The 26,962-nt window shown below is 42.7% G+C and overlaps 1 protein-coding gene across 1 annotated transcript in view; it reads left to right on the forward strand.

The window, feature by feature from the left end:
* Positions 1–26,962, forward strand: part of LOC133344798 (contactin-associated protein-like 2) — a 152,416-nt gene that overhangs the window by 33,000 nt on the left and 92,454 nt on the right. Inside the window, exon 2 of the mRNA XM_061554988.1 lies at positions 20,246–20,356. Within this exon, the coding sequence (XP_061410972.1) occupies positions 20,246–20,356 (111 nt within the window). The remainder of the gene's footprint in view (positions 1–20,245; positions 20,357–26,962) is intronic.

Raw genomic sequence — 26,962 nt, forward strand, 5'->3', positions numbered from 1 at the left:
CTGCATCCCCCATCCACGGGCCTCCAGGAACCTCTGGCTTGCATTGGTAAATTAAACACAGCACTAACCTATAACAAAAAAGCGGCTCACAATCAAGAAATGTTTTAAATAACGAATTCTCAGCACAACGACTTGGGGGGGGGGGCGGTGGTGGTGACGGGCGAGTGTTCACCCAGCTGTGAACTCGAGGAGAGGGTTGCACCACGTGGGGTGTGTCATGGCACGGTCGATAATATCCTGAGAACGTCCCACTTCACTGATCCTGCAAGCTAATGCAATTATTGATTCCTCTTGTATTTTACCCCCCCCCAACCTGTTATCAAATGATGAGCCCACAACCAGTCTGCCACACAGTGTTTGATTTATTATAAATGTACTTAGTGGATTATAATCCACCAAAGTTTTGTGTTCAATATGCCAACTGTATTCTAAGTTTAACGCAGGCAAGATCTGTGTTGATAATGTCTAAGCTCAGATAGAGGTATTGCTGATTTAAACAGGCACTGAAGAAGTGTTGGGTGTTTGGTAAATATTTTAAATTCATACAAAATAGCATTATCCTTTGTTATTAATTTTCACGTTTTCTGGTAAAGACAAATTTGATTTCAAAGTGAATGAGATTTGATAGGGATGTTTTTTCCGACAATCTCTTTCATACATTGCCAACATTCCTCGTCACTGGGTGGTTCCAAAAAGTTGTGAACTTTCTTCACAGACGTTTTAAAGAGTTATGTAATTCAGCATTTTATGAGATAAAATTGCATTTTCATTAAGCCACTGAATGTTCTGTTTAATATTAAAGGATATGTCAGGAGAGTGAGTGAGTGTCTTACAAGGCAGCCGGTTGTAATTCTAGATTTGAAGCTTTCGTGACTGCAAGGATATATACTCTTTGGTTTTTTCGATAAAGTCACGTAGGTTAAAAAGAAAACAAACAAATTACATCACGACTTTTCGGAGGCAACACAAGCTTCCGTCTTCAGGTGAAACCGTCACACCTTATATAAGGTCGTGTCTCTTGGGACTTCTCTTCACTTGATACAGCAATTTTGCTGTGACGGTTTCACCTGAAGACGGACGCTTGTGTTGCCTCCGAAATGTCGTGATTTAATTTATTTGTTTTCTTTTTAACCTACGTGACTTTACCGAAAAAAACCAAAGAGCCGGTTGTAAGTCTGAATTCTACCATATGAACCTTTTTCCATGACAAGATGCCTCCATAATAATGTATACATACACAGTGCTTTGCCAATCTACTCTGGATGAGGGTCTCCCCATGCTGTGCAGGTCATGGCAGTTATTTGACCATACTTCACTACACTGGTCAGTTTTATTGGAGAAGGCAGGGGCATAGACGTGGGAGCGTAGTACAGTGAAACAGGAGATTATGCTGCATCCTTCGTTGTTGCCACAATGAAGCCCTGCAAAAGCCTTTAACACCCATTTTTATGCACGTTTGTCGCCCACCTAAACACGATCCAGGCTCAACCCTGGTTAGTTTCCTCGACTTGACTGGATTCATATTGCGGGTAATTAGAACACAGACTGACAACAAAATACCAAAACACAAATTGCAGCAATCTTATATTGAACTTGTGTTTAAGCCGCATTACACGCAAGACTGAAGGTAATTGTGGTATTTGAGATTGATCTGATTCTAAGTGAAAAGGAGAGGGATTATATTCTATTCTTGCATGTGTAATGAGCGACTTCCACGACTCGTCGTATCGAGGGTACTTCTTTTTTTATTTCTCACACTGGACACAGGCCAACACTGGTTCTTCCTCTCACTGAATATAACTCTAGGCAATAACACCTCTACTTGACTTAAAGCTTTCGTGACTGCAGGAATTCATATTCTTTGGGTATTTCGGTAAAGCCACGTAGATAGAAAAATAATAAAAATATCACAACGTTTCGATTGTAACACAAGCAATTGTCATCAAGTGAACAAATATAGCGGGAGAGCTGCTGAGGCAGGATGTTATAAAGGTTTGAGATGGGTGTAACCAAGGGTCATAAGCGAAGTGGGTGGGGCTTGAGATGAAATTTGCATGTCAATGTAAGATCGGAGAGCTGAGCTACCTCCACGATGACGAAGCTGTGGAGGTGGCCATTGTATTGTGAGAGATTAGCATGTCAAAGTAAGAAAAACTAAAACCACCACCACATCGAGGAAAACGAGCAACGGTGGCTGTGTTATTGAGACATGTAGCCTGTTAATGTAAGATTAGCATGTCAATGTAAGAAAAACGAGAGCTACTGCCTCATCGAGGAAAACGAGCAACGGTGGCTGTGTTAGTGAGATATTTGGCCTGTTAATGTAAAGACATTTAACCTGGTAATGTAACTCAGAGAGTCGAAAATAACTGCATAAGCAAAGTGAGCGGGGCTAGAGATGAAATTTGCAAAAAAATGTAAGATCGGACAGCTGAGCTACCTCCACAACGACGAAGCTGCGGAGGTGGTCATTGTATTGTGAGAGATTAGCACGTCAATGTAGGAGAAATGAAAACCACCGCCACATCGCGGAGAACGAGCAACATTTAACCTGGTAATGTAACTCAGGGAGTCGAAAATAACTGCTAACATCGGCAGGTAGGATGTAAACATCACAGACAGTTATGACTTAAACTGGTTAATAACATCCTTCCAATGATTGCTCAGTTTGTACCCATCTTCTCAGTTGAAATTGGGTCTGTGTTTATACATCTGGATGGCTTCATTAACGAATCTTTGCTGATAGCCAGTGGGTTTGCAGAGTACCCTCGTCTTGGAAAAATCTATTTCCTGTGTGCCCACAGCGTTAAAACAATGATAAGCCACGGCTGAGGTATTGGTCTTACTATGTGTCAGATCTGCCTTATGTTCACGAACACGGTCCTAAACATGTCGCTTAATCTCTCCAATGTAACTACTGCCACAGACACAGCTTAGTTTGTAAACACCGGGGTATTGCATGTCAGGGATCACATCTTTCACAGATGGGATCAGAACACGAATTTTATGTACTGTGTTGAATCGAACCTGGATCTTGTGTTTGCTCATGATTTTGGAAATATTTTTGGTAACCCCTTCTATGTATGGTAAGGTAATGGTTTTGATTGGGTTCTCAGATGGTTCTTTCCCAATGGTTAGGGTGATAGCTTTACGGATTGTGTGGTCTGACTATCCATTCATCTTGAGGTGAATGGCTATTCAAACTACACAATCATCCTGAAGGACCATTCGCGGCCTGTCAGCAAGCGCAGGAGCCTTTTGTTCTAACTCTGCGCGACGCCGCAGGTCCGTCAGGGAATCATCATTCATTTGTTCTCAAACCCATTCAGGATGCGTAAGATGCAAAACGCTATCTGCGGATGCGAACAACTTTGCGGGCTCAGCGTTCTCGAACGCCACCATGACAGCAGCTGAACTCGCCGTCAAAGGTTAACAACGGCCTGCAGCAGACGAACATGCACATCGAGACGATTGAGGCAACTGGGACAATGCATCAGCATAAGCAATGCTGAGCCCCTTTTCGATATATGACGTGGAACGAGTATTCCTGCAAGATTTCAAGCCAACGCGAAAATTGGCCAGAAGGCTGATCAACCTTCAAGGAGTACTGAAGGGCCGCGTGATCCGTGCGAACAATAAATTATCTTTAAGACTTAAAACTTTCGTGACTGCAGTAATTCATATTCTTAGTTCCTTCGGTAAAGCCACGTAGATAGAAAAAAAAAATCTAAATTAAAAGCAAAAAACACAAGCGATCTTCTTCTGAAGAAGACCGCTTGTGTTGCGATCGAAAGAAGAAGACCGCTTGTGTTGCGATCGAAACGTCGTGGGTTTTTTGCTTTTAATTTAGATTTTTGTTTTCTATCTACGTGACTTTACCGAAATAACCAAGCGTATAATAATAAAATATTATCTGCCATATAGGTAAGACCTGTACTGTTGTATGAAGTAAATTATGGCCAACAGCTCCCTGCGAGTAACACAATAACGCCGTTTTGTCGGGGACAGGACACGGCTACCATACGCGACTACTTTTTCCACCCCGTTCTTAACTTGGGACAGGACGGCGCTGATACCCGCATCGTTAGCATCAGTGTCAAGAATAAATGGCAAAGAGAAAGCAGAGTACTCGAGTGTGGGTGCATTGGACAACCGCTTACGAAGGGCTAAAAACGCAGCCTCTTCTTCCACTCCCCACCGGAACCTCTGTTTTTTAGCCGTCAAGTCGTACAAGGGCTTAGTAACCGTGGCAAATTGCGGCACGAACCTGCAATAATACGACGCAAACCCGACAAAGCTGCACACATCTCCCACGGACTTTGGAGTCGGCCAATCCCACACACAAGCCGTCTTTTCGAGATCTGTGGCTATACCGTTCGCGCTAACAATGTGACCCAAATAGTGCACTAAATTCTGCAGCAAATTACATTTCCCTGTTTTCAGTTTAAAATTGGCTGAGCGCATTCGAACAAAAACAGATCGCAGCCTCTGAAAATGGTTGTCAAAAGTGCAGCTGAAAACAATTACATCATCTAAATAAATGAGAGACAAGTCCCACTGTAGGCCAGACAAAACGAGTTTCATAAGCCATTGAAAGGTAGCTAAAGCCGAATTCAAGCCCATCGGAAGACAATTAAATTGGAAGAGTCCCTGGGGTGTGCGGAACGCGGTTTTTAGGTTTCGACGACTCATCAAGGGGAAGCTGCCAAAACCCCGATGAGAAGTCGAGCGTAGAAAAAATCGCGCGCCGGACAAAGAGTCCAGAGAGTCATCCATGCGCGGGAACGGGTATGCGTCGGCTACGGAAACCTTATTGAACTTACGGAAGTGAATGCAAAACCAAAGACTTCCGTCCTTTTTCTTAACAAGCACGACGGGCGCTCCCCAATGGCTGGTAGACGGAAAAATAATATCGGCGGCCAACATCTCGTCGACCGCCTGTTGCACCCGTTCCTTTTCAAGTCGACTCAACCGATGCGAGTTCTGACGAATAGGGCCGGCCTCCCCTGTGTCGATACGATTGTGCAATAAGGAGGTACGGCCGATATCAAATTCACTTTTGCTGAACACGTCAGAGAATTCACACAGCAGCAATCACAATTCCCCTCGCTGCACTGAAGACAACTGTGAATTCTCATGACACAGCGCTTCTGCCCACTTCACATCCACGAGTCCAGGCTGTTCCACTGCACCCACAACACCAGCGGTCACATCGGCATCATTCTCACATAATGCGGTCGTCATGTGAGCCACTACTGTACCAAAACCGTTCCCGGACCCACATTAAGCACCTGTAAGAATGGCTCTTGGTCGAGGTGAAGGACCATCTGTGCGCCTACCAGCATCAATCCACGGGTCGCTGTATTCGACGGAGTCAGAAGGACGCCCACCTTCAGATCAACCTTCCCAAATCGTTTGTGATAACGCAACGGTACAAGCATCTACGAGCCCAGTGGAATCTCCACCGAGTCCCGAGCAAAGGCTTGGACCGTGGCACACGCCACCGAACTCATATGTGGAGACGCTAGAAAGAACAATTTGCAACTCGATGGCATTTCCACACAACCCTGATCAACCATGATCTTAACAAGAAATTTCCTTAGAAAATCGGTACCCACTGCCAGCGTCCTTGAGATTAGTACAGCCCTGACCACAGCGACTTCGCCAATTTTAATGCGGGCCTCCACTGGCCCAATGATACCATGCTCCCGCCGTTCACCGCGACACAAGCATTCACAACAGGTCGCACTCGCCGATCGGACATCGGCAACAATTGAAAAATGACATTGGAAATAATAGTGGCCGAGGCTCCTGTGTCCACCAAGACATGCACCTCAATTCCCTGAATAGAGCCAGATTCCGCCGAGGAACCCGTAGCCGCCGCGATCACTTGACGCGCCAATTTTCTCCACTGCGTCTCCGAACTAGACCACCCAAACGTAACAGAATCCCGCTGTCCAGTGTCGATTTGTGTGTCATTCTGGGTGGAGATGACCCCCGAACCCATCGATGTCTGAGATTGAACTATGGGCCAGGTGTCTGATGAGTCTCGACTTGCCTGTTGGGGTTGAGATGTAGCCATCGATGGAGCTGTGGGCGCTGGAGTCATGGTCGCAGTCTGAGGACGATTCTGACATCCTCGTGAGAAGTGCCCCAGCTGGCCACAGTGGAAGCAGCTGAGCGAGGGCCTCCGCAGCGTCCGATCTTCTTGCTTGTGTAATGGGTTCCGGAGACACTTGTAGAGGTAACTTCTTTATTACAATCCCACAGCACTCCAACAGTCCAACAGTCCCACAGTCGAACTATTCTGTTACAGCCTAGGTACACAGCCTAGGTACACAGCCTAGGTATACAGCCTAGATACACAGCCTAGATACACTACTCTGGTTACGCTCTGGAACTCGCCCACACAAGGACGTAGAGCCAGGAGTTCCAGAGTCCCACCACTGGCTCTCACAGCATCCCAGGGTCCTCAGATGGCTGGTCTTGGGTCTTGGGTCTTGAGCTACAATTGGCCCTGATCGTCCAGGGAGCTCCCCTTTTATGCCTAGTCCCCAACGAGGGATGGAGCCGTGTGCGCCCCCAGATATCCCACAGAGCACACACAGCCCCCCCCCCGTTGGTGGCGCCAAGGGGCTTAAGCGCCTGGGAACCCAGCGCCCGGCGCCAAGGGGCCCAAGCGCCTGGGCCGCCTAGGGTCCCAGAGCCCCCCAGCAGCCCCTCCCCTCCCATGTCACTACACTTGTGCAGGCCCCAGCTCCTCTGATGCCGCGTGGTAAGCAACGAGTTTAAAGCACCATCCTTTGTGAACAATAACATTTTATATCGAGTTCAAAGGAAATTAATGTAATTAACGGCGGATGGATTCTCACGTGTTGAGCAAAGTGTCTGTATTTTACCCCCTATACCTTAAAAATGAACTTACATAGTTAAAATAGTATAGGAATGGTTCAGATGTTGGAGTCCAAACCTATGCTTGTTGGAAGCTAAACCTAAGTTTCCTACATAGGGAAAATATAAATCACCGCATTCATAACACTCTGCGTAAAGTTGCAAAATCAGCAGTATTGACCTTTGGGATCTCGGGTTCAACACTGGAGCAGACATGAATAATTAATTAAACATTGTTTCCTTGGACTGGAAGGTTTTATTGTTTAGACATTTAAAATACCTCTTTCAGCCTGTGCATTAATGGACTCAAGAGAACATTCCGAAAAAGCAAAACGAATCTTGTTATGGTGCACACGAACAGCCAAGAGGCTGCACAGTAAAGAATTCGTTATGAGGTCCAAAATGCATTTTTTCTGTGATCACAAGTAGCAGGCTTTTATTGTGAGCTGACGTGACATTTTACTTTATTTCCCAGCCTGTGTTTGGTTCAGAGTTGTGATTGTACCCAGTGGAATAGTGAGGTTGTCATGGACCCCCGTGCAATGAATCAGAATCTTTATTCAGACTGGAGAAATCCGATGAGCTATGAAGCTCTTTTTCACAGATGTTTTTTTCAGTTTGGGCGGGTCAGCGAGTTACAGCAGCAAACAATACTAGCAAGGCCCAGCGAGTCGCTTTTACCTGCATCATTGCACGCAAGTTTCATGCTGATCAAAGTAATCGCGGGTTCCACTTGGGAACAATGCTTCTCTACAGTGCTAGTGAACTTTAAAAGCATGCAGCTTCGTCAGGTGGCCATGGAAGCTGATCTCTGAGTGCCAAACACATCGGCCTTTTGTTATCGGAGCTCTCCGAGACATTTTTAACACATCCCTTGTAAACATTGCATTGATGCCTCTGGGGTAATGTTTTCATTAATTCCGCTGGGAAATAGTTTTTTGGTGCAAAAGCATCCGTAAAAATGTCATTGAAGACAAAGTTACGAAAAATAATTTGCATAGACTTGTAAGTGATTTTTGTAAGCTCTTTCTACTTCTATGCACATTTATATAACACTGTAGATGGAAAAAGAATAATAATGATACGAAGCATGTCTTGCAAGTGGCACCTTTGGCCAATTCCATTAACGAGTGTTTGGCATGCGGGAGGAAATCAGAGTCCCCGGAGAAAACCCATGCACGTGCAGGGGTAACGCTCCACACAGATTCATTTAACAATCCAGTTTTGCACTGCCATACAATGTATCCATTATAAAGGATTGTTTTGCAATACATAGGCATATTTTATTCTTCTTCTTCTTCCACGCGTTTTTTCACTCATGTGGGGTCCACTGTCCTTGCCAACCTTCTCCACACTGCGCTGTCCTGCGCTGCTCCTAGGGCCACCATGGTCTGGTCGCAACACACCGCCCCTCCACCTCTTCTTCTGCCTTCCTCTTGATCTCGTCCTTCCACCTTCTGAGCCACATAATTGTCCTGTTGTCTCTCCACATGACCGAACCACACTAGTCTTTTCCCTCTCATCTTCTCTGTGATTTCTACCACCTTGAGTCATCCTCTCACTTCTTAATTTCTCACCCTGCCCTTCCTTTTTAAACTCAACATCCACCGCAACATCCTCATCTCTGTGACTGCCATAGCTTGGTCCTCCCTCTTTCTTGTGCCCCAGCACTCGGCCCCATACAACAGCACCGGCATCACCACCGTCTTGTACAATTTTCCCTTCAACCAAACTGGGACCCTCTTATTGCACATCACCCCAGTCATCTCTCGCCATTTCAGCCATCCAGCCCTTGTTCTTGTTCTCATCTCTCCTTCTAGTCATCCATCAGCACACATTAAACTCGTTCGTCTTCATTAACTGGTCACTTCCAATTTGCAATCCTCCTGCATTATTTCCACTGAAATCTGTCATCATATACTCAGTCTTTGTCCGACTGATCCTCAACCCATTCCCTTCAATCTTTTGCACCCAGATCTTCAAATCATCTTCCACTACCCCTCTGCTTTCACCGCCTAGCACAATGCCATCTACAAACTGCATACACCATATCTCTAGTAAGTGTGTCCAGCACCAGGATGAACAGGAAGGGGCTCAGGGCAGAACTTTGCTTCACTATCACTTTGACTTGAAAGCTCTCCAACACTTCACAGCTGCTTCGCACGTGAATTTTCCCTCCTTCATACATACCCTCGATCAGCTGGACAGAAACCTCAGGAATACCTCTTCTTCTTATACACCACCAGATGAGCTGTCTCGGCACCCTTATCGTATGATTTATCGAGATCAATAAACACCATATATGCAGGTCCCGTTTCTTCTCTCTGAACTTCTCCATCAATACTCTCAGTGCAAAGATTGCATCCATTGTTGACCTTCCCTGTCTGAATCCAAACTGACTCTCGCCAATATCCACTATCTTCCTCAGTCTCCTTTCTATGATCCAGAGTTTCACGGTGTGACTCATCAATGCTATTCCTCTGCAGTTCCCACGCTCTTGTACATCACCTTTCCCTTTAAAGATGGGAACCAATGTTCTCTCTCTTCAAGCATCCGGCGTTTTCTTCTCCATCCAGATTTTCCCAAACAGCCCCATTAATATTTCAACACCATTTTCTACAATTAATTTAAACACATCGATTGGAATCTCATTTGGCCCCACTGTCTTTTGATTATTTCATGCTCCCCAGAGCCTCCACCACCTCTTCTCTGGTTATAGTATCTGCAACTACTTCAACTCTTTGATGTTTCATGCTCCCCAGAGCCTCCACTACCTATTCTCTTGTTATAGTATCTGCAACTACTGAAACTCTTTGATGTTTCATGCTCCCCAGAGTCAATTTTTCTGGTTATAGTATCTGCAACTACTTCAACTCTTTGATGTTTCATGCTCCCCAGAGCCTCCACTACCTATTCTCTTGTTATAGTATCTGCAACTACTTAAACTCTTTGATGTTTCATGTTCCCCAGAGCCTCCACCACCTCTTCTCTGGTTATAGTATCTGGTTATAGTCTCTGCAACTACTTCAATTCCTTGATGTTCCTCAACGATTTCGCGTCTTGGCTTTTCCACATTCAGCAACTTCTCAAAGTACTCTTTCCATCTCTCTCTAACCTTTATATCATCCAAGATTGTTCGTCCTTCGCTGTTTTTAACGAGATTCACATGGTCGATGTCCCTGGTTTTTCTTTCTCTGGCTCTTGCCAAAAGGTAAACCATCTTGTCGCCTTCTTTGCTGTCAAGCTTCTGGTAGAGTTGTGCACATGCTGTTGTCTTTGCCATTGCTACCACTCGCTTTGCCTCTCTTCTCGCTGCCATGTATTCATCCAGATGGTCCTCTCTCCTAAGTATTCTGACACTTCTTAAACTTGGCATATTCTCTCTTGTTGCCTTTTGCACTCCACCACCATGTTTCCTTCTGTTGCATCTGTCTTCCTTTGCTCACTCCCACTGTACCACCTGCTGCGTTCAGTATTCCACTCGCCAGTTTTTTCCACATTTCATTCACACTCCTCCTAGGCCTTACACTTTTTAAGTTCTCCATAGCCTGCCTGCAGAAGTTTTCTTTCTCATTGTTTAGTCGCCAACACGTCACCCTACTACAGTTATTTTGCCTCGCCTTCCTCTTCCTAATTCCAGTCACACGCTCTTCAGGGATCATTTTTTCACTCCTTGCAGGTGCTTCCTCCTTTCCAAAATAAAATCTATCTGGCTCTTTACCTCTCCACGCTGGTAGGTCATCCGATGTCCCTCCTGCTTCTGGAAGTAGGTATTCACCACTGCAAGATCATTTGCTTGGGCTATTCGAAGAATGTCCTCTTCCTCCACCATTCCTACTGTCATATCCGCATCCTTCCATGGTTCTGTTCATATCCGTCCTTACCTCTTCCCACTCTTCCATTTAAGCATATTTGATTCTTGTGCATTATTTCGTAAAGCACGTGTGTTATTCGAGTGTATCCGTGTCAAAAGTTTTTGACTGTCATTTGTGCGCATATTTGTTTTAGATTAGAGGTACTTTTTTACGTATGATATACACTGAACATGGGGGTAGAGTGGTGGCACAGTGGTTAATGCAATGCCATACGTACCTGGTGACTTCAGTTCGAGTCTCAGCCATCATTAGCTCGTGATATGTGAACTTGTCCTGCTACCACCTCACACCAACCCAAACTGAGTAGTGGATTGACAAGAAGCATATATGTGGTACACTGCATATATATAGGCAAATACTTAAATTGTATGCCCATCTATGCACACATTACACGGCGTTTATTGGCCATGCATGTTAAAGGCTGTTGTAATCAGCCAATGCAGATTAAGGCCTGTCATGGTATTGCCCTCAATTGTATGAAACGTGAATGCTCTGGCTTCTCTAAGTTGCAAACTCTCATGAAGGGAATGATGCGTTTCTGATGCTGAACTGATGTGATGAAATGCACAATTAAAACTTAGTTCAATTGACAACAGTTGGACATTTACAGATCTTAATTTGGCACAGGCCCCCCATTAACTAGCATCTATAATTTATTTGTCACATGCCTAAAGCTTTGTCAGTGTTCTCCTAAGAAAAAAAAACCGATTTCTTTGTTCCTGGGTGGTTTGACATTTAAATTGTGCCTCTGGGAACGACTTTTATATTTTTAATGGGATTTCTTCGTTGGCTATATATATTTTAAATATATTTACTTGTTAAGGTGTTCATAATGATCAAAGATAAAATGTGTGTAATTGTGTGGATGTAAGGAAGAATAGTGGCGTCGTAGTTAGTTCACCCCGCTATGAATCTCTTGATATGCATTTGATTCCTGGCCATGAACTGGTCCTGCACCTACCCTAGGTAAACTCAGCCTAAAATTCGCTCCTGGTGCTTTGTGTAAACATCAGCATTAGGGAAATAAGGGTAGCGAGGTGTGGTACTGGTCACACCACCCCCTTGGGCACCATACTGACCTTCATCTGTGCTCACTAGCACTTGCCTCAACAGCTTATGGAGGCTATAGGGTGCTCTTTGTTCTGTTTTTTATATACAGCATACACATATATGCTTTATAATGATAGTATATAAATATGTATGCGTCATGTCGTGCACATGACTCATTCTATTAAGCTTTCCTTCACCCTGTTCATGATTTATATTCATTTGTTTTCGTGTACACAGTTTACTTGTGTGCCTACCTGCTCAGTCCCAGCAACACTCGTTTTAAACAACACCTCTCCTTGACTTTAGATTCGCTAAAGATAATGTTTGTGTACTATCTTGTATTGGTTTGGTCAAATTATTAATGCATTCATATGTATTTACCCCCCTCCCGCCCCACCGTACTACCAATTGCATTGCCTTTGAATGTTCTATCTGACGAAGGAATATCAGTTTTTTAGAGCTCCCTCTGGTGGGATGATAGAGGCATGAAACAGAGGTGCAAAGTAAGGGGCGGGGGGGCGGGGGCGGGGGGCGGGGGTCTTGTCCCCCGAGTTGACGAAGGAATTGGTGGTGGGGGACAGCGGTAAATGAACCCTGAAACAATTAACCCGTAAAAACAAAGTTTTTCACTATAAATCCTTTATATGCGTGGCATCGGTTTTATTTTATTATTCATTTCTGTTTTTCTTGAGTAAGAGTTTCATTTTTATCACATTGGTATTTTAAATTAAATATAAGGAAAGTCGTATATAAGGATTATAAGGTTTTTTGTATGATTGTTTATATTGTACATTTTTGTTGTTTTCTTGAATAATTTTCTGTGTTTAGGAAAAATATATGTTGTGTTAGTGAAACATTTTTTTCCTAAAAAGTGGAAAATTTAGGAATTTTTTTCACGAAAATAAATTGTCACGCAAAACGAGTCTGTGTGCAAAATGTCAGCTCGATTGGATCACGGGAAGTGGGTTAAAAAACGACCGAAAAATGTGCATGGTCGTAAGCGCGCAAGCAAGCAAGCAAGTGAACTTAATATAAAGGATTTAAAAATAACGAACTTGTAGGCAGTGAACTAGGGATTTGGAAATGCCATTCCTTAGGCCTACCATACTCTCTCCATCTTTCAATGTTTATCACGTCTTTTAGATAATAGCCAACCGTTGATTTATTGATAGGTACAAATGGATTTCTGAAAAAAAAAGTAAGCTGTGGCAGAGCTGTGAGGTTTCCAAACTGCAGATGATAATACGTTTATAAAAAAATGCGTGAAACAAGGTACTAGCTTGTTGGAATAAATGAAAAGTCAACGTTTGGCTCGCAGGCACATTTGAAAAGAGAATATGGGATTGAAATTAATAATAATAATAAAGCAATGTAGCTTGCGAATATGAGCCATCACCTGATACATTTATCTCGGGAAAATTAATTTCGCCACAAGTGGAAAGTGGTGATAGTCGGGGTAATTTCAGATGGCACGAGTTCCATGCTCCATTTAATACACTGCATTAAATGGCACAGCATATTTTAGTTTGTGTACAAAGTAAAGAAAATAGGCAGTGTCTAAATCAGAAATGTTTATCGAAGGTGCATTACGTTGCTCTGTCACCATGCCAACAGTTTTGGTTCTGCTATCTGCATGCAGGAGAGCGGCTATCTCTGCGCTGTGGAGATAATTGTTATCCTGCATTCCTTGGACTCCCATCTGAAAAGGCATTATTGGACGTTATTGTGTGTGAGTGTGTATGTGTGTGTGCATGCACGTGTTTGGACGTGTGGGGCATGTGTGTGCATATATATAGATGTGGCCACCGTTATCTACATTGAGGTTTTACAGTTCCAGAATGTCATTCCAACAACAAGAGAAAAACAGTTTTATCCAAAATTGCATGGGGCTGGTGTTAAAATTCATGACCCAGTACATATGGAACATTCAGCCAACGTAGAGCCAACGTTGGGCCAATGTGAATGCAACGGTTCCAACCACATGCCAAGGTTGGCCCAACATTGACATGTTTATTGGGCAAAGTTTAATTTACATCATGCTTGATCTTTTATATTCCCTGGAATATTTTGTTCTTAGCACAAGTGTGTGTGAATCACCTGCAGCTCACAAATATGCACACTGGATCAAACTACAGCAGCATTGGCAAAGTAGATGCATACAAATTTGAGATATGTCCAACATAGGTAGTAGAATTACAGTGGAATTCTGTAATAGGTTACTGGGATGCTATGATGCTCACGGAGTACTATTAAGAAGAAACTTGGACAATATATGTTTTTAAAACTCAGGATTGACAAATGCTTTCAGTGCCAATTCCTCGTTGATACGAATATCTGTTATTTTGAGATAAACCCACAGTACAATATATTACTGAGCTTGTGTGGTTTAGTGGGAAATATGCACGTGTACACTATGCGTAAAACAACGAGTTGTGGTTCTCATATACTCCATTTCACCGAATACAATCAGGCTATTTTCGGGAACAATTTGAACCATTTGTATGATGATAAAAAAAATATGAAACACGGCAGACAAATATACATTTAATGGAAATTGAAGCCCTGTGTTTTAGGCCATTAAGGAGACATCATCATGTGTGGAGACAGAAATGCACGTTCCATTACGCAGATGACTATGGATAATATTTACCAGCGAATTGAACGCAAAGCATTTGATCTCAGTGAGAACAATCGGGAGCACTGACTTCAGCTTACAAGATAAATATATAAAGAAAAGTAACCCTTTGCTCACAATTAGGCTTAACGCGCTTGAACCTGGCTTGTCACAGGCAGCGTGCCCCCCACCTGTGACGGGCCTGAATGACGAATGGCTATCAATTAGCATGGAGCAGCTTTGATCCGAGCGGTATCGTCAAAATGTCAGCTCTCCTGCCAGCTGGCTCATTGTTAAGTAGTACTGCTTTGTATCCACGACTTCAATACTCGGCTAATGCGTCCTCTGGGACCTCTCGCAAACACACCGTCGTTTTTTCCTGCCCATTCCTGACTTGGGCATGAACGCATTTAATTAAAACAAGTGCAGTTTTGCCTTGTTTTAGAGGGATATTTAATTTTTATATTAAGACAACTAGCATTGGTTGGGCAAACATAAAATAAATATCCTTAGATATTTAAGAAAAAAAAGCCGGACAATGAGATGTCAAGCAAATGTAAGCATACTTCAATTCCGTGACCCCCCATTCCATGCGGGAGGTGCACTTAGTCCTGGAAATACGTCACGTGTAAGCGTGCACCAGCTTCGGCAGGTACATTATTCGTAGCGATGCATTAGCTGGATGGTTGTTGAGTGTGCGAAATGCACTTCCGTGCCGCAACTAATTTAAAACAAGAAAAGTGACACGTATATTTGTATGCCATTATGTGCCAGTAAGATATAATAACATTCGTCATCATCCATACTAAGGTGACACAGTAATGTGTAAAATGACAATATTTTGTTCCGCGTATATTTAAACTGTATTCAGCTTAACAGAGCTATCCAGTATTTTATTTTGAGATGAAGTATATTATGGCCATCATCATCCATACCTATGTAATACCCTCATGTGCAAAGATGAAAATAGAACAGGTTTGAAAACGACATTCATTCAGCGTAAACGTCTAATTCAGTAATTGGATTAAAACATGAAAAACTATTGAGTGCCTTCATCCCAATATGCAGTCTTTAAGTTGAACGAGTGTGTATAGCTGGATATCACATCAATGTACACTGGACCGGATATTGCTCTATGACATATGCATTGGTGCATCTGCTCAAATTTATTTTTGAATTTTTAAAAAAAGAGACTCCCCTGAGGGCAGAGAGAAGAGAAAATGATATTTACAAAATACATAAAGGCTCCAATGTGTGTGTTATCTACAGTGAACTAATTTGAACATGGCTTGGCACGGATCTGGCACTGTGGCTAAAGTAACATTATTTACATAAAAGTCCATATTATAAATATTTTCTTTACATATAAGGGGAGTGTAGTAATCTCCGATCATACTTTCTGCTGGGTGGCACCTTGGTTATAGCGAATGGCTCACAATCAGAAAGTTGCGAGTTCAAATCTTTATGGGACTGGCTCATACCTGCAATGAGAATGTGGAATGTGCAGCATTGGCTGGAGATGAGTATCACCCCTCACTCATTTAACTTTTTAGTTTTCAGGAAAATGCAGAGATGATAGTCTGTTCTCATAGACACCGCATTATGGAAAAATAGCATTCTAATAATTCAGAAATAATATAGGGTAAAGCACAGTCCGTGTATCCAGGCTGAACAAAGACTGAGGTGTGTGGGTAGGATCTAGAAGCATCCAGCAGCATCCCGCCTTGTGTGGTGCTACGCTGAGGTAGCCGTACTACCGCTTATTCCTACTCGCGCGGTGTAGTTCAGTTCACTCAATTGCGTTATATCCATTTCACATCCATTTTATTTAAAAAAATGTGTTTCCTAATAGATTAATGACGTTATATCCACTTTAAGTTATGAAAACATTCACTATAGAACAGACTATATAATGCATTAAGCACCACGACTGTAAAATACCTCTTATCCAAAGTGATGTGGAGGTGTTAAGAGCAGATCCTATTATCCTTGTTTATCCAAAGAAATCACTCCTGTTCTCCACAGACAAATCCAAATAAGAGAATATATTTGCTGATAATTGCAGGTGAGTCCTTTTATATGTGCAGCGGTTTAGATCATAAGAATGACTTATTGAAATAAACTTGCAATCACAGGATGAATGTTCTACCATTTCCAAGTGGCTCATATTACTGTATCTGTGAAAGAGATACTGTAACAGTAAATATCCACAGATGGAGAATACAATTCTCTGCAGGTTCATGGAAATGTGCATTATAAGAGTATTGGATAATAGGGCCTCATACAAGAGGCATTTGGCTTCATTTGCAGAACTACATTTTCTTAAAACTACAGGTTTGGAATATACAAATGATTACAACAAAAATGTTATAAAATAGATCTCCCGAAAGTCACAATTATCTAACCTTTTTGAGGAAAGAGGCTTATAGGGTTACTTTTTTCCACAAGTGCTTATGGAAGAATACATTTTAGAGTATATGTGCAAAACCAAAGTCAAGTACAACAAGTTCACTAAATATAATATAGGAAATGTTTGAGAGACACGACTGGAAACCAGAGGAGAATATATCTGCCGAGGGAAGTGATTCAAAAGCGTTTGGGAGCGTTTGGGATCAAAAATACACTTCCTGAATTTGATAATGAAAAGCAATATACCAATGTGCCTTGAGAAGATTCCATTAATTGCCTGCTTACACATATACATCAGAAACAAGGCCACTGACAAAGAAAATGGAACAAAATATTTAAAAATGTACGCAAAAAGTGTGCGGAGAAGCGTGCTTTGAATAAAATTGAGAAATATAAAGAAGAACAGAGATCGGAGAATAAATCCACATCAGCCCATTAAGGAAAGTAAGTGGGCGTGGGTAGGACACATCACTGTGATGATGGTAAATGTACAATATTGATAATGGAGTGGCAGCCAACGGAGAGAATGTGCCTGAGGGCACTGCCATCGCAGATATGGAGCAATGATGATAGTTCACATGTAGACGTGAGATGGACTGTGGGATCACCAGGACCTTGAGAAATGGTGACGCTATTGGCAGGCCTTCATCCAGCAGTGAATCAACGTGGCTGATCATGATGCAGATGAAGAATATGCATAAACATGTAAAAGTAATAGACACAATGCAGCATTACTTACATAAAAACAAATCTGAAACATTACTGTTTTATACATGACAGGGCAGATGACCCCAATTTCACTTATCTGACATTGTGCTGCAAAATTTGTTTTATTTTACTGTGATCCACCACCATAAAATCTCCAAGTACACAATTTGACAACGGTTTATTGCATTTGCATTTCAGGCCATGTGACCTCAATTTGACATAGATGATGCACTTTTTGTCTTCCTGCTTTTGTGTTTTCCAAATCTGACAAGAGGTGTCCCTTGCTCTGTCATGTGACAATACTCTACTATGAGCAGTACACCGTTTATCATCGGCATACCCTCCAGGAGAATACAATCAAATTTCGTTAAGCATAGCGTCAAAATACAAAACCATATTTATATGCTGGAACATTAAAATGCATTGGATTTACACGCACAAGTGCATTATCCCATATGTGAGGATATCCATAATATGATGGCAACATACCAGCCTTCGCATTATGAATTAGCATATATGGAATGGTTTTTTCCTTTCTATATTTTATTAAGAAAGCAGAATTCCACGATCTAATGAGTTCTGCGATCATAATGTGCACTATGATTGGATATTGTGAATAATTTAACACTGGAATTACAACACAGTGTGCAGATTGACTGACTTGACCGTGTCTAAAAACAGACTTGTCTAACAATAAAAGTAAAATCCACGCTCATAAAAGAGAACAACGTGTAATTTGCATCACAAAAGAGGAAAAAAGCTTAAAATATTTTGCTAGATTTATGGGCGAAGCCATTGCCTCTGCGGTAAGACGGGTAACCTTGGATTGGGGATTGTTCAATCACATCGACCCACGTGGTATGCGGCCAGATGGCCCACGTTAATAGGTGTAGACTGCCCTGTTGGCATTGTGCATTGGAAAGGCGTCAGGTTTGTGATGTAGATTTACATTTTGTGAACTATTGAGTGTAACCTGTCTGTGCCCTAGATATATTTCTTTTGGAGATGAATGCACGGCCACGTCTGTGTTGGCACTTGCATGTTTAATGTTTGATATTTGAGTGTAAATTATGCTGACAAAATAAAGCTTGACAAAAAGAGGTTGTATACCACAGTAGATAGCTCATTGCACTATGAACCCGATGAGTTTGATTCCGGGCCATGGTTTCCATCAGTGGCGAGTGATATATGAACTAATCCTGGCTTCACCCTTTCCACCCCATCAATTTGTACTGACCAGTCTCGTGGAGAATGGTCAAACAACTTCACTGAAAAACGTGGCATTGGGAGGCATTCATCCAACAGTGGATTAACGAAGGGCTGTACACATTCACATGCACAACTGTAGACATTCTAAAGGATCCATCTCGCCGTGCACATGTTCCGCATTGAAGTCTGAAGTTGCAAGGATCCAGAGAGATTTGCAGAAGTACATTGGGGGAGGATTAGATGGAGTGGTAGGCATGGTGAGAATGGGGAGAAAATAGAGGAAGGTATTTGGGGCGGGTGGTGGTGAGTGGGTGTTGGGTGTGATCCAGGGAAACAATGGGAGGGAGGAGGGTGGCATTAGGGACTTGAAAAGGAGCAAGCTGTGGTGGTGTATGGGGGATTGTTCTGGAGGGAGGCAGCTCAGGCCATTGACTGCCACTCAGCCCGATGTGCCAGGTATTGTGCAAAAAAAATCCATATGACAGATGGGATGCACCCGCTCCGCTCCGCTGTGAATCTGCAAAATCGCTTTTGTAGTCTTGGCAGTGAAAAGCAAACGAAGGCGCGTAAATAAATGACACTCATTATGGGACACGCAAATTCGCGTGCAAATGTTGCTCTGGAATAGGTGTTGACAGGTGACAACTGAAATGTGATTCTTCACATTGAGTGAATGTGACATGCACTTCTCCAAACCTTGGAAGCATAACGACCCTGTGAGCACGACGAGAGCACCGTTTATAGAATGTATTCTGTTAATTTATTTAGAGCATCTGATCTGTGATAATGAGGCAGTAAAAGAAAACTCCCGAAAAAACTGATGCTTTTGTTTTAACTGCTTATCGTCTTTATTTTTATGAAAGCAGAATATTCTAAATAATTACAAAAAGCTTAATTAAATTTAAAACACTGCTCATATTTATGCCAAAATGTAATTAATATATTGAATGTATCGTGTTTACCTACTTTATAAATCCTGGATTAAAGTTTCCTTTGTTCTTAGCAAAACTAAAACAGAGGTAGTACTTCACAAAACACGTTAAGCTTTACAATTACGACCATACAACAATTTTCCTCTCGAATATTCTCGAGATATTTTCAGCGTTCGACATAAATTTTGGACCATATCATTGCTCGCTGGGCTGTTTCACTTTGCGGCAAATATTGCTCCTTACGGCTGAAGATTTCTTTTTTTGTTCAACGTCATTGTTGCATATTTTTTTCCGAGTCGGCCACAAGGTTACGAGGTGCGAACACTTAAGCAGGTTTTTTTTTGTAAACCTTTGATGTTTGTAAAGCAACCATGCTCCTTTGCAATGTGCAGTTCAGTTGATAATGGCTCGCTGTTTTGCTGCGCCGTGCTTACTGCACCGCAGTAATTGGGCGCAGAGCTGCCGTGCTGCTGGTACAGCCTTGCACCGCCACCGCCGTGCTGCTGTAAATTAATTGGCTAGCGCTCTCTCTCTCCCCCTTTGTCTCGTCGTTTCAGAGGTGTGCGAGGGGCCGTTCATGGGACGGCTCGGAGCGGACTCATTTAGCGCTTCCTCGGCCCTCTCTTCAAGCCACGCGCCCAACTTCGCCAGGCTCAATCGACGCGAAGGTGAATGCGCGCATGCATTGTATAGCACCGTTGGAATGACACTTTCTGAGCTACAAAAACAACAACAACAACCTGGGGACGTATCATGGAAATAACAATAGCTCATGGTACTGGAAGAGGGGAGAACCACATTGGAAATCCATCGTCCTGAGTGGTGTATTCAGGGCCGGATTAAAGCACGGGGCTTTAGGGGTTGCAACCCAGGGGCCTCTGCCAGCTGGAGGGCCTTCAGAGATTTAAGTGAAAAGTTATTTCACTTGTGAATGCTGAATTCTATTTGTTGTTAGCCTTGTAAGAATAAATGGTATTTTTCTTTAACTTTGTTTTCCTTTTGAAACATATTACTGGGGGCCTCACAGTACCTGTAGCCCAGGGGCCTACAACAGCTTAATCCGGCCCTGGGTGTATTGTTATGCAACAGGCAACAAAACGGGACTTTAATGTATTGGGAAGACTTACGGACTATCCAGGACAACTGCCTCAAAAGGAGGATGTTCCTTGGAACATCAGTACACGTGGCAATCCAACTCGCACAAAACAACCCCACTGAAAGATGACGATGCCAGGAAATTACACGCACTGCTATGCTCTGACTGAGATGTGAGGGCATTATTACATTTGTGGCTGCAGAGTTTAAGACGTGGTACGTCAGCTGTATACAGTATTAACATCTATATTCTTGGTTCTTTCGGTAAAGTCACGTAGAAGGGAAACAATAAAATAATAAAAATAATAAACAATAAAATTCTCACGACGTTTCGACTGCAACACAAGCAATCATCATCAGGTGTGATTGCTTGTGTTGCAGTCATCAGGTGTGATTGCTTGTGTTGCAGTCGAAACGTCGTGAGAATTTTATTGTTTTATATTTGTATTATTTTATTGTTTCCCTTCTACATGACTTTACCGAAAGAACCAGGAATATAAATCCCTGCAGTCACGAAAGCTTTAAATCAGTATTAACATCGGTTGGGTATGCACATATACATGTGGGAAAGTCCCATCGTGTGCAAATGGTTTTCAAAGACACAAGACAATTGTGGCCTCTCTACTCCCACCCCTTACACTGCGTCTTCATTCCTACATTTCGTAAGCGCAATAAAGACTGAAGCAAGGATGAGGGTTGTAGCATCATTGACATTGGCCATGATGACCTCTTGACCTTGAACGATGAACACTCTAAAATAATCTTCGAATTATGGTTAAAATATCCTTAACCATAGATGCTACCATTCTGCTAGACATGTATGGCAATCCTTTGCTAATGCAGTATATTAATACAAGAATCTATTGAAATTAATAGTAATTCACACATTTAGAAAAAAAATAACGACTCTGCGTGTCATTATCTGCCCATAAGGATTTTTAGGTTTTTACAATTACACAAAGGTACCCGAGGTTCAATAATTCGAGAAAATGCCGGTGCTGTAGACAGCGCAACGAACATGACAAATCGCGAGGACATTCTAGAGAGAGAAAAAAAATCTATTAAGTATTAATGTCTATACAGGGTTGCTTACTCTTTAGAGTTTCGAGTTTCCAATAGGAGCAAGGTGCTTTCATCTGAGGCCTTTCACCACCTATGGAAGTTGATGGAGAGGAATATTCTGTAAGACTCCTGCCCCCCCGAAAAGGTCACAAGGTCACATCGTTAGCAGCCGAGAGGGTGAATAGATGCACATCTGAACCCCTTCATGTCATCGGATGCACTGTGTGGGTTGCAATCTGTATTGATGCCCGACTGAGTTCACCGATGCTTTTGGACTAGACCTTGAGGCAATGTCCATTCCTGACACTTTGCCAGTTTTTCTTGCTAGTGGCCAGAGAGAAAAAGTTAAACAGATAAATAAATATACAATCTGTGAAAAATATTTTTCTTGGCTGTGGTGACTCAAATTCGGTCACGGTGATGGCAATGTGTTATCAGTCTTAAGGTGAGTGTGCCCTTGGGTTTTTTTTGTGGGTTTGTTTCCCCTCCGCCCCCCCCCCCAAAGCAATTTTGAAACCTACAGCCCTGATTTGGTGGACTGTATATGTTGTAGGCTGTATAAACTAACTGTTGACATGATCCTTCAACTGTTTGCTTGTGGGTTCAATAAATATTGTTGTTTGTGTCTCTCAGTGCCAACTGTGCCTTTGCATTTACAATATGCATTTGCAAAATTCGAAGTGAGTTAAGGCACAAAGTGGACATTTTTTTCCGCTAAGGATTGTGTTGTGAGCAGGAATCCCCAGTGCCACTTGGCATGAATAGTATACATGCACGAAAAAGGCAGACTAATGCACGGTCCTTGGATTACCATCTATTAAAAATTAAGCACTAGAACTCTGCCCCTTTTCATCCAAATGTATGGCAACACGTTTTGATTCGCGTAAACAATAAAATAAACATGCATTATTGTATACATTGTGGACACATGCTGCAGCATGGAGTAAGACGCATGAGTCTCAATATTGTCGTGGGTATCTCTCTCCATGTGCCATGTCCTATCTCAAAGACGAGAGCGATCATGGCCGTACATTTAGCTCTGTCCATTATCTTACTAAGGAATTTTGCATTATATATTGTACTCCCAGTTGTATCCATTTGTTCAAATTGTTCATGTAACTTAATTTGCTGTCTACCCTGGCTTCTTATACCTAGAATTTTCCCAGTAAAAACATTATTTTCAGTCTTCTGTTTTCTCATTACATGTCCAATTTTTTTTACTTGCATTTCTCTTATTGTTCATATAAATGTTCTGGTTGTGAACCCTGCTGCTATCCGTAATACATTTATGTTACTCAGCTTGTCTGTCCATGATTAAAAAAAAATCATTCTTTAAAAAATACACGTTTCTGTTGGGCATCATTCCATCTATAAAATGCCGCACATAATGCAGCACACGTTGTTGTGGGCGAATGTTGGGTCTGCGCTGATGGACGTGCACTGTTGCTCATTCGCATGCGTATGCACTAATGGGCGTGCATATGTGTTTTGATCAACGTTCTGTAAATTTGTCAACAAATATTAACGGCATGCAAGTTTGCACGGAGGCATAATTTGACAAGGCTGGGGTTAGGCGCCGGTAATGACATAGTGACCTGGGAACCTTCATTGCATCTTATTGCATGCTTATTGTATGTTTCGCAGAACACAACTAACCCTGATGGCAGTTTACATAAATTAGAGATTTTTGCCCGCTGTTCATTTTAAGCATTCTATAAAATAGGTTTTTAAAAATGTGTATTTTCCCAGTTGAAATACATGTCCCATACACAATCATGCATTCAGCAATGTAAGCAGCCACAAGCACAGATTCCTCTCCCTAATTGATGTATCCGACACCCGCGAGAGGATCATTTAACAACGGCTAATAATCTCCGCAGTAAATAAAATTAATCGATTTGTATTTTAAAGGAGAAGAAAATAACAACCACAAATTCATTACAGGCCGGGACACAAACAATTCTGCAAACATAACACACACTACACATGAAGAGCTGTCAAAGTTTTGAGACACTTCAGTGTATTATTAATCATTACATATGCATACATTTACTGAACGTATATACATACATAATTTGTTCACTATACTTAGGTCACAGAACTGTAATAATGTGTTATTAGTTGTGGTGTAACGATTCGTCGATGAATATGAATTCTGAAGTCGATGACGTACACGTGGAGTTGTGTGTTTAACAATCGATATTTTTTATTGGTGACAAAAGCAGCCACCACATGTTGGCATGTTGCTAATGGAAGGGCCGATTGCCGGTGGTCGGGACAGCGGCGAGGGAGAGAACATGCTCGACCGAGAGTACAACCACTGGAGATGGAATCTTGATTTGAAGCTTTCGTGATTGCAGGAATCCATACTCTTTGGTTCTTTCGGTAAAATCACGTAGGTATAAAACAGTCTGCATCAGCAGCAGACCATGCTTTCCCACCTGATGACGGACGCTTGTGTTGCACCCGAAACGTCGTGATTTATTTTATTTTATACCTACGTGACTTTACCGAAAGAATCAGAGAGTACTGGAGATGGAGCGATGATATCGGCTCGTGTGCAAGGAGCAGGGAGGGAATGTGGCATCACAGAACTGTAATGGGATGGTGAAACCACGTGGGAGGCCTTCATCCAGCAGTGGCTAGATAATGGCTAATGATAATGATGATTGTGATTCATACTCTTTGTTTTTTTCGGTAAAGTCACGTAGGTAAAACATTAAAATAATTAAATTACGACGTTTCGGGCGCAACACAAGCATCCTTCTCCAGGTGGGGACAACTTAGCGAAAGCACAACCGCTTAAGTGTGTCTCAGAGGTGGCTGTGTTGCGCCCGAAACGTCGTGATTTAATTTATTTAAATTTTTTACCTACGTGACTTTACCGAAAAAACTAAAGAGTATGAATCCTTGCAGTCACGAAAACTTAAAATCTAGAATTGATGATTGTGATGACCGCAATGCAGGAGTTATATATGATAACTTTTGGTCCCTAAGCATTTTGGAAAATAAACAGTTAAATAGTAATGCCAGAAAGCAGTGATTTGACATTGTTACCACGACGTAGATTTTCACCGTTGTGTGCGATAGCTTTCTGGGAACCATAAACAAAACATCGGAACGCTCTGATATTGTTCCTTGCTTGATTAGGCACATCCAGCTTTGCAAACAAATCACGGAGGATGCAACCCAATTTATTAAAAACTTGAAGATGTATTCAGCACTCTGTGTGCTTTGCCAATGCGAGGGCATATGCGTGATTCGTGTGTGTGTTTAAGAGGGGAGGGCGGTAGTGTAGCGGTTAGCGCAACGTGCAACAAACCCGGCGACCCAAATTCGATTCCCTCTCACGGCCATCTCCAGTGATGATTATCTAAACCGGTCCTGAGCCTCCCGTAAGTCGACTCAGCCTTAAATGAGTACCGAGCGCAGGGAGCAAACATCGCTACAAGGGAGACAAAGGCGGCCGGGCGTGGTGCTGACCACCACCCACTCGTGTGCCATACCGGCCTTCATAGGTGCTCGCTAACAGCACTTGGCCCAACAGTCTTTCAATGCTATATGGGGGATCTTTGTGTTTGTGTGTTCAAGAGTTCCCATTATAGCACCTCCGATTAGCGTGATTGGCTATGCGAAGAAGTTCAACATACATACGTACGCACAACGTGGGTACCTTCGCAAGCGAGGTAGGGTTTGGCTATCCACCTGTGTAGCGGCAAGGTTATTTAACCACATTGGGGTCAGACAGCCACGAAGGGTCAGCTATTCTGCTGTGGCCCTGATAATGATAGAAATGATTGACTCGCCCGTACGCCCCATAAGAGTCTGTCTAAATTGTTAAGCGGCTGAAGGTACTGAATATAAATAAGCAATGTCTATCTTAAGATGTAAGTTTGCACGCGTGCAAACCTGTGCACGTGCGTGTGGTGCTTGAACCGAGCTTATCTGAGTACGTACAGCTGTGTGTACACGTGTGCCCACAAATTAGTGCGTGTGCTGGAGTGCCCTATGCTTTCTTCGCCTACGCACACGTGTACATCCGCGTACATGTGTGCACATTCGTGCAGCGTGGTGAGCGGCAACGGCGTAGTGGCGATAGCTCGGAGTGACATTACCTGCGGCCTCCATGATAAACGACTACTGGGCCAAAAGTGTAATAAAAATCACACTGGGGGCCACACCAGCTGTCAGGCGGAGATTGGCAGACTGTCATTACGAAGCATCGTGGAGCAGTGCGGTGCTCCCAGCGCCGCACTTGGATTGCGTGGGCTCTAATATGGCAAGCCCTTCCCAAATCTCACACCCAGGGAAAGTTCAATTTAAATCTTCAGCCTAATTACACCGGACAGCGGCAACACAATTACTTTTTTAAAGATGTGGAACGATGTGGCTGCACGGACTCGCAGCTGAGAATCAATGTCAATTGCCACAACGTATTAACCTACTCCAAAGAAAACATTGGGCTGAGACCAGCTCCCAGGTTATTTAGTGATTTGAGCCGCAAATGTTTGAACATGTTGAATAAAGTGAAAAAGTAAATGCCCAACTCATCCCACAGTATATTTTTGAACAATTCAATCACATGCAAGATTTCACATCGATGAGCGTAATGCAAATATGCAGTCAACGGGAAGGGTATTCCTCCTGTAAATAAAGCACGAATAAAAATGCATGAAATCATATATATTCTATTTACTATGTATGATACACGAGGGACACACGGCTTGGGGAAATGCATAAATGTTTGTGTTCCAGTTGTGCTCTCACATTTCCACAGCTCAGTATTCTCTCTGACCCTTACACGGCACTTGCGAGTGGCATTTGTTAGTGAGGTGTCATGGAGGTCATGGTGCAGCATCACATCTGACGGGCAGTATAGGCTGCATCCACCCTCACTGTTGATGTCCCCTTCAGAGACACCTAGCTGAATCTGGGTCCATCTGTCTTGCCCAACAGACTCTGCTTAACTCTTTGGTGGTACGAGAGCACAAAGCATGAAAGGATAAAGTAGCATCGAATGATCAAACATTATTCCAATCGCTATCAAACCAAGTGTTTTTTTACTTTCAATTATGATATTCTGATTGTGCTAATTGCTTAATGTCGTGAGACAGGGA

This window comes from Lethenteron reissneri, chromosome 20 (assembly GCF_015708825.2).
Source record: "Lethenteron reissneri isolate LAM-NWPU_2019-01 chromosome 20, ASM1570882v1, whole genome shotgun sequence".
NCBI lineage: Eukaryota > Metazoa > Chordata > Hyperoartia > Petromyzontiformes > Petromyzontidae > Lethenteron > Lethenteron reissneri.